This window comes from Solanum pennellii, chromosome 5, assembly GCF_001406875.1.
Source record: "Solanum pennellii chromosome 5, SPENNV200".
Classification (NCBI taxonomy): domain Eukaryota; kingdom Viridiplantae; phylum Streptophyta; class Magnoliopsida; order Solanales; family Solanaceae; genus Solanum; species Solanum pennellii.
Genome location: NC_028641.1, coordinates 6,494,362 through 6,503,786, shown reverse-complemented (window position 1 = coordinate 6,503,786; position 9,425 = coordinate 6,494,362). Strand labels below are relative to the sequence as shown.

General features: G+C 29.6%; 1 protein-coding gene across 2 annotated transcripts; it reads left to right on the top strand.

The window, feature by feature from the left end:
- Positions 1-4,436: 4,436 nt before the first annotated feature.
- Positions 4,437-8,677, top strand: LOC107019136. 2 transcript variants are annotated; one of them, XM_015219708.2, is made up of 11 exons: positions 4,437-4,501; positions 5,942-6,252; positions 6,337-6,420; positions 6,506-6,615; positions 6,704-6,836; positions 6,972-7,107; positions 7,208-7,370; positions 7,478-7,606; positions 7,694-7,888; positions 8,136-8,258; positions 8,389-8,677. In XM_015219708.2, the coding sequence occupies exons 2-11, from the start codon at positions 6,006-6,008 to the stop codon at positions 8,503-8,505; spliced, it is 1,437 nt and encodes a 478-aa protein (XP_015075194.1). In that variant the 5' UTR covers positions 4,437-4,501; positions 5,942-6,005; the 3' UTR covers positions 8,506-8,677. The 2 variants fall into 2 exon arrangements, with proteins under 2 accessions (XP_015075194.1, XP_027772808.1); XM_027917007.1 differs by lacking the exon at positions 4,437-4,501 and adding an exon at positions 5,371-5,668.
- Positions 8,678-9,425: the final 748 nt, after the last annotated feature.

Here is a 9,425-nt window from a genome sequence, read left to right as displayed (position 1 = left end):
TATATATATATATATATATATAAACAATTGGCTTTGAAGTGACACTTGAACAAATAATTCAAGCCGCTTAATTAGGCATTAACTCACGAGAAAAAACCATAGTATAATGGGGTTTGGTCTAAGAGTTTGGTAGTGATTGACTAAAATCATTTTCATTTTTTTAAATATCTAACTTCTTTTTATTTTTAATTTGTAAAAAAATACTTGTGATTTGAGGGAAGGATTCTTGTGCCATACATGAGAAAATAATAATAATATTATTAAAATTAAGAGAACCATAAAGACAAAAAAAATATAATATACTTTATGAATTCAAAGTGGCTCTTTATTTTAATTATTGTGTGATTAAAATAAGGAGAAAAACACTTGCCTAATGCAAGTATGGACCCTAAATTTTGTCTCTTCAATAGCATAATGCCTTCACCAAATTGTGCATTATTTTTTTGTTGCCTAATTCCCAATTATTATTTAATATCTCGAAAAAGGATCTAAATTATTCTTATAGTATTAGAAATGATTCAAAACTATCTTCCATCCACCTATTGGATCCAAAATACCATTCTTATTCACATTTGCGTTCAAAATTGACCACTAACGGTTTTAAATTTAAATTATTTAAATATGTGAGGCTCAACTATTAGTTATAATTTAACTTATTAATATAATTTATAAATCCACTTATTAACCACCCATTACTAATTAAACCCCACCCAATTAATAAACTTAACCCAAACCCACCTATTAAACAAAACAACTATTTGTGCTCTTCTCGATCAATTTCTCCTATTAAAAAACAATGACAACATTAATAATGTATTAGTATAATTTCAATCGGACTTCCCATAGACAATCCAAGTCTAATTGGACTTCCACATCAGTTGAAACTCCGAGTAATATTGATTATACTAGTTTACTGAATTAGCAACACTTGTTAAAATTAATCTGTCTAAATCTTGAAAATCAATGAAGGATTTTGTTAAACGTAGGAGAAAGTGACTGAGAAGAACACATTCTTAGAAAGGAAGGGTTCAGGGTTTTGTTTAATAAAGTGGATTTGGGACGGGTTTATTAAATGGGTGGGTAGTTGGTTTGTTTATAAAGTATTAATAAATTAATTTATAACCAATATTTGAGCACCAAGTATTTAAAAAAAATATTTAAATAGTTTAAATTTAGAACCGTTAAATAGCAATTTTTAATTCAAAGGTGGATGAGAAGGCTATTTTGGAGCCAATAGATGGACGAAGGATAATTTTATACCATTTTCAATAATTCAAGGATATTTTAAGCCCTTTTCTGTTAATTTATTATGATAAAGCATATGTATTACTCGTAAGTTCTCTCTAAGCGAATCTCTCTTCCTTATTTCATTCTTTAAATATCTTTTTTTTTAGTTATATATAAATGTTATATATTGATCGTTAGAATCAACATTATTTTATATTGTTGTTTAATAAAAACTTGTTTGAATAACGTGGGATGAATTTGAATATCCTTCACCTAATTCTTCAAAATACTCAAGGAGGTGGAAAGCAATTTCTTGAAATTAAACAAATAATTTCTTCCTAATTTTGTAGGAAAAAGAAACAATTTAACTAAAGTTGGGACCCTTTTGTCATATAGCAACTAAGACAGGGGCTCTACCACTAAAATCATAATTGTTTTTGTTACAAACCCTATAAGTCCCTCCTAATCATTAGTTTCAAAAGTTGGTGTTTTTGCCTAAATCCCACCTACTTATACAATGTTTATTGCATTTTAATCAACAAAAGTTGGAACCAATTCCAAATTCTTATAATTTTTTTTAATGGTATCTTTACCAAATAAAGAATATTTTCATTGGTTTGTGGGGTTTGCACTTTGCACCATGCATGTCGTGCCACATTATGTGACACATAAATATAAGTTAGATTAAAAAAAAAAAAAGATAGGAATAATTTTTTCTAAAAGAAAAAGAAAAAATTTAATGAAATCTTTGCAAAAAGAATCTACTAATAGTGGTTTAGTGAAGTTTTTCATCCATATTTTTTCTTGATATGTTAAAAAAGAAAAAAAAGATAATAAATCATCTAATTAGCGATAAAATGAGAAGTATACAATTATATATTATTTATAAATATTAAAATATGTTTTTCATCAAAAGTATTTTTTTAAAAGCATTTTTGAAGAAGAAAACATTTTCCAAAATAGACTATTTAGAAGTTTGACAAACATACTATTATTTTAAACTTTTAAATATATATGCATATATAAACACTTGTATATTATCATGGGTAAGCACAATTTTTATACACATTATTTTTCTTACAAGTTACAACTCACAATGTTGCATTAGTTCATTCAACCTCTATCAAAAATATAAAAACCTAATGAAAAACATGAATTGAGGAAGGAAGCTAAGTTGACTCTTTGATTTCAAAAAAACATAAAAACAACAACAACATGATTTTAGACCAAATATTGATTAAAAATGATAAGAAATGATTAAACATTGTGATTAAAAAAACAAGGTAGTTTGGATAGTCAGTTATTAGTTGACTTTTTATAAATTGACTTTGACAAAAGTTTGTGTTGTGTATTTTTTTACTACCTTATAATCTTGGTTTGTGCTTAATTAGTTCAAATGAATTTGTACTGGAATCTTTATTTTAGACTTATCTTTCCCCTGCAAGAGAGTTGGTTGAATATTTTGACAACTTAAAAAAAGCACAATGCTTAATATTCATATAAAGATGCATGTTATGTGTTTGTTTACATTTATCAAAAAGTCACAATCATCATCGGAGTCTAAAGGGTATAAAATATTAATAAAAATTTTAAAACGGTATATAAAATTTTATATTAACCAAAACGGTAAAATTGCTGGAACAACAACAATTTACTCCACTGGAAAAAGCAAAATCGCTGCTACTGCAGCGATTTTACAAAATGTGATATTTTTTTTAAAAAAATTCAAATCGCTACCTAGGTAGCGATATTTTTTTTGTTTTTAATTTAATTTTTTTAAAAAATCGCTGCCTAGGCAGCGATTTAAATTTTTTTAATGATTTTCTTAAAACTTTTTTTTAAAAAAAAAAATAATTATTTTTTAAAATGGAAATCGCTGCCTAGGCAGCGATTTTCTTTAAAAAAATGAAAATTGCTACTTCTAAATTTTTTTTTTTAAAAATAAAAATTTAGAAAATCGCTGCCTAGGCAGCGATTTCCATTTTTTTAAAAAATATTTTTTAGAAAATTTATTTTTTTTTAGAAAATCGCTGCCTAGGTAGCGATTTGAATTTTTTTTTAAAAAGAATCACATTTTGCAAAATCGCTGCAGTAGCAGCGATTTTGCTTTTTTCGGTGGAGTAAATCGCTATTGTTCCAGCGATTTTACCGTTTAGGTTAATTAAAATTTTATATACCATTTTAAAATTTTTGCTAATATTTTATACCCTTTAGGCTCCGGAGGGTTAGTCAAATTCTCAAGCTATGACTTTAATTTTCAGTTTCATAATATTTGTCATATTTTATTTTTTAAGAGTCAAATTAAATTAACTTTAGCTAACAATTAGATAATTTTTTATCATATTATACGAGAGAATTATAGCTAGTAATTTTTTTCATATTTTTTTATAATTTTGAAATATTAAATTAATCTAATCCAATTTAACTTAAAATATAAGACAAATCAACTCCCGAGAAGCGAAACTTGACATTTGAGTTTCCCCTATCGTATGTCCACCCCATCTCGTCTTCCTTTAATATCTCATACGCATGTAAGAGGAAATCAGAATTTTAATTTGACTTTGACAGATTAAATTTTTATAAATCTACGACACATTATATTCATTATTCTTTTAGCTAGTATGATGAGATTTTTTAGAATTTTTACTTGCATATTCATATTACGTTTCATGTAAAAAGTAATGGATTTGGTTAAATTTCTTAGTTTGCTAGCTATATTTGCTATTATTATATTATACTTACAATGATCTTACATCACTGTGAAAATGCTATTTAAATACTCCCTTTCATAATTAGCCAAAAAATAAAAAGACTAAGACCTTTTTCATATTTGAGAATTATTAATAATTTTTATTTCATCAATAATGATATATGCTCTAATTCGACTAGCTTGATACGTTTAAAATTACGAAATTTTGGTTATAATTTTAATGTAATATAAAAGAAAAGTATTCAAACAAATACTATAGTATAAAACACATAATGATTATGTGGTATAGCTTTGACATGCCATATGTACATATAATCATGAGTTAGAATGCAGATTGTGAAATTATATTAGAAAAAAACATAAGAAAATTCAATATCCATTTTTAAAGGAGACAATCAATAAAATAATTAGAGTTTCAATAGTTGTAATCCAATTTTGTGTATTACGTGGGACCCATCTACCCCACTTTAGGGGTGGAGGTAGCTAACTATATATTAATTGTACAAATGAGAACATCAACAAAACTTTAATTTGGAATTAGCAACTGAACATTGGAAGAGTTATGTAAGTCCCTTCATTTCTCTCTTGATAATTTTCCTCTTAGAATCTTATAATTAAAATTTTATTTAATCACTCTGATTTTTCTTTATGTTTTTTTCGTTGACTTCTCTTTACAAGTAAATATAATTTATACTCTAATAACAGTTGTGGTGAGATTGATAGAATCCTCATACTTAATTTGTAAGTCAAAAATTTCGAATTCGAGCTCTAGGTTTGAATTTTTTTTTTGTTAGGAAGCGTTTTCCTTTTAAATGTGCCTTACACCGTATAAATCCTGATGAGTAGTGAGAAACCAAAAAATATATATAATTCAAGACTTTTCCATCTTTAGTTAATTCATTTTTTTGTTGTGTTGTTTATATTTTCGATTTTGGTTGATTATACTTTTTTGAGCTAAGAGTCTATTAGAAACAACTTAAACGTAAGGTTAAGGTCTTTTTTCGTATATCTTACCCTTCTCAAATTCCATAAAATTATACTGTTATTTTCTTTTATCTTTTCATTTGTGCTTATTGATATTGATTTTATTTTTATGATTTTGCAAGTTTCCAGCTTGTTTATTATTTCTTCTTTTATACTTTGTTCTTATATGAATTATGAAGACAACTATTTTTAATTCTAGTTGACCTATAGCTTTGTTTACTTCAAATGCATGCCAGAAAATAATTGCTTTATTTCCAAATTATGACCTTTCAAGAAAGTTTTATATTTCACTTAATTTTTTTCTGAATTTAAAGATATCATTTTTATTTGGATTGTGTTAATATCTTAAATGTTTAGGTAAATCACTTTTGTCATTGTGGTTATTTTATACTATCATTCTGGCGTTTGATTGAGACCTTTAAAGGACTTTTGCTTGACTTCTTGTATCTTATTCTTCAATTTTTACGACTATCTGTTACTTCGATTGCTTTGTTTGTTTAGGTTACACTTATTTTGAATCGAAGGTTTATTAGAAAGTCTGCATAAAGTAGACCCCACTTGTGAGATTATATTGGATTGGATATGTTGTTGTTTGGCTGACTTCTTGTTTACTGTTTCAATCTTGAGATATTTCCTCATTTCCTTGATTTGGGGTCATCTAAAAATCTCCTATTTTATTCATCCTGTTGAAATATAATATAGTCTTTATGTGATCCTCCAAATATTATGATTTTGATTGCAGAAAAGGTTATCTTTTTTGCTTACAGATAGTTCTGCAGAACAATCAACATACATGTGTATTGGTTATGTGTGTATTTCATTTTCAATATTCACTAAATGTTAGTAATTTGTTGATGAAGGTCACACTCCTCCAAATATGTCATTTAAGCCTTTTGTTCTTTTTTGGCATGTGAATGATTGGTACTTTGTACCTTTTCTGAAAATAAAAGAGGAATCATGTTTGTTTTGGTTTTATCTAAAGTGTCTTTATTGATGTTTTTGAATGCTATAATCTTGCAGTTTTTCGGTTGATATATGCAAAAAGGAGGAAAGGGGTGTTTTCTGGTGTTTGTGAACTTGTAATATGGGTGGATGTGTGTCGAGTCCGTCTAAGAAGATTAAGTTAAAAGGAAAGTACATTCCCAAGACTCGTAGGTTTCGAAGAAAGACACCATGTTCTGTTTCTGTTGCACCGATAGAGCAACTTACTGATGCGGGAGAGTATGGAAGAGATGCTGATGTTTGTGAGTTTGTCACAGTAGACTACGAGAGCAGGACGTCAAGTCCTGCATTTCATCATTCCCTAAATTATCATCAAGTTGATGTAACCGGTATGGATACTTCTAAGAGGCCTTAAGGGTTGTTTTAATTGGTATTAGAAGTGTATAACTTCAGAGGGGTTTTTTGATTTACAGGATTAAGCCAAGAGGAAGCATGGTTTGATACTTGCAGTGTCCTCGACTCAGATTCAGACGAAGACTTCACTAGTGTTCTTGGAGGTAATCAATAAATCCTAATCCATATTCCAACAGTAATTTACCAAAAGAAGCTATTTTTGAGTTCTCGTTGTAATTTTGTGTCTAGAAATTTGCCCTTCACTCGTCGTTGCTGCTGGGAGTGCATTAGATCATCAAAGCCAAATTGAAAGCAACTCGCGCTTTTATGATACAATCAACAACAATGATATACCATGTGTAAGTGACACTAAATGAAAAGTTTTGCTTCATGTCCTTGGTTAGCCTTCCGAGTCATTCGTTTGTTGATTCTCGATGCTTGATTCAGGTAGATGGAAGTTTTACTAAGAGGAGAAATGTAGCGGAGGACCTAAGTTTGACATCTCAACGAAAGAAGTTATCAGTTGTAACACTTGCTGATAGTAAGATACTTCATAATCAAGACACGACGACTGAGTTTTGTGAGTGTCACTGCAAATACTAACGCATAGTCTGCCTGATTCTTTCGAAATACTAATGTTTCTGCAAATGAACATTCTGCTTCTATCACATAACTAGTATACTTTCATAATCTAAATGATTTTATAAAACTCCAGGTCCTTCAAGAAGATTATTGTATCATCCAAAAGCAGGATTTCTTATTCCACATTCCAGTAATGTGAAATCGACTCAAGGATGTTGGAGTCCGGTTTCTCCTTCCATATTTAAGCTTCGAGGCACGAATTACTTCAGGCATGTTACTATGGTTACATTGTGTACAATAAGATTCGCAAGTATTTCTTGTTTTGCTCCGCATTCAAGCTTATAAGACTTTTATATTCCTCAAATGCAGAGATAAAAGGAAATTTCCTGCCGCGAATTGTTGCCCTTATGTACCTATTGGTGTTGATTTATTTGTATCTCCACGGAAGATATCTCACATAGCGCGGTATCTTGATCTTCCCTATGTAGAGCCACATGAAAAAGTTCCATCATTGCTTGTCGTCAATATACAGGTCCATAAATAAGACTTGGCCATTTTCTTGACAGTGTAATACATTTATTCTGTTGGCTGTGATTAAGTGCATGAACTAAGGCTCATTCGTGGATTTTGTTATCGCAGCTGCCTAGTTACCCTACTTCGATGTTCCTTGGGGAAAACGATGGAGAGGGGATGAGCCTTGTACTATATTTCAAAGTATCAGAAAATTTTGATAAAGAGGTTTCTCCACAATTTCAAGATAGTATAAAGGTAATAGGCTGTTTTCGTTTTCTTGAGTACTACTTTCTGTCATCTGGATTACATGAAATGATCCGTTTCTACTTGTTCTTATCGCAGAGATTTGTAAAGGATGAAATGGAAACCGTAAAGGGTTTTGCAAAGGAATCAACAGTTCCTTTCAGAGAAAGACTCAAAATTATGGTTGGTGTAGCCAATCCTGAAGACCTTCATTTAAACCCCGCGGAGAAAAAGCTTTTACATGCATATAATGAAAAACCAGTGCTTTCACGTCCTCAACATGCGTTCTATGAGGTAATGTGTTCTCAATTCTGAACTTTAATACTCCCTCCGTTCTCAAAATACTTGCCATGTTTCACTTTTCGCATGTTAAACTACATGAACTCTGTCCAGCAATTGGAAAGAATTGATTTTCGAGAATCAAACCATGACAACTAATATGGGACGAAGGAAGAGTATACATTGGATAAAATTCTCATAATACTTAGTACCTGATGTATTTGAAACATTTTTTTGAATCTCACAGATGATTTTTATGCAGGGAGACAGCTACTTCGAAATAGACTTGGATGTTCATCGTTTCAGTTACATTTCCAGGAAAGGATTTGATGCATTCCGAGAACGGTTGAAACATGGAATTCTTGATCTTGGATTGACAATTCAGGTATAGTTATCAGAAGTTCAGGTGGAGAAAAGGGAAACTGTTGATAGTCGGGGATTGAAACTCGTGAAAAAGTGATAATTTTTACCTTGATTTTGTTCTTGATCTGAGATATATTTGTATTGTAATGCAGGCACAGAAGCAAGAGGAGCTGCCAGAGAGAGTTTTGTGCTGTATTCAATTGAACAAAATTGATTTTGTGAATTGTGGCCAAATACCTCAACTTATTATTCCTATTGATAATAATTGAGAGAGCTAGGGAAATAATTGTACATATTTTTGCAACAAGAAAAAAAAACTAAATTCTGAAATGTAACAATTACATCAATTTTTATTTGTATCAAGATTGACAAAATGTCAAAATAGTTTAGAACTTCTTCAATGAAATAGAAGTTGAATTTTCCCCTCTTGGTTATCTCAAATGAGAAATAACGTTTATTAGTCACTTTTCGATTCCATCTAGAGTCATCAATATGGGCTTGGCCCGTTGGGCCGGCCTGATCTAACCTAAGATTTAATATGGTTATGCTAACTTTTTGGAGTCCATTTATGAAAAAGTCTTTTTATCCCGGCTTGAATAAGTTTGGTGATTTGTGGGTTTGAGAAATATCGGTAGGACCGGTTCGTGGGCAATAAAAATTAATTAAAAAATATATATTATTCAAATTTAAAATTAAAGAGAGTCCAAACTCAAAATAATTAGTTTAATATTTCTATTTAGATATTTTTACTTGAAAAAATACTTAATAAATATTATAAAGATAGTTTTATTTGTGGATTTGATTAACAAGTAGTAACATTAACATCATCTAATATTGTTTTCTCGATATGTATGATAATATTTTTAAATTATAATTTATAATTTAATAATTATAAAAAAATTATAATTTAGCAAGTCTATAGCCCACGTACTTATGAGTTGAGCCAACTGTTTTCTGGCCCACACAAAAAATGGACTAATCCGGTGTGACCTGCAAAATGTCAAAGCATGTATGGGTAGGCTAGCCCAGATGGGATGTGCTAGCCCAGATGGAATGTGCTAGCCCTAAGTAATTATATAATAAGGATATAGTTAAATTTATTTACTTTCTATAATTATAGTTTCTTTTTTTTTCTATAATTAATGGGGTCCACCACATATTCCTAAACCAATCATACAAAAACCTTTTT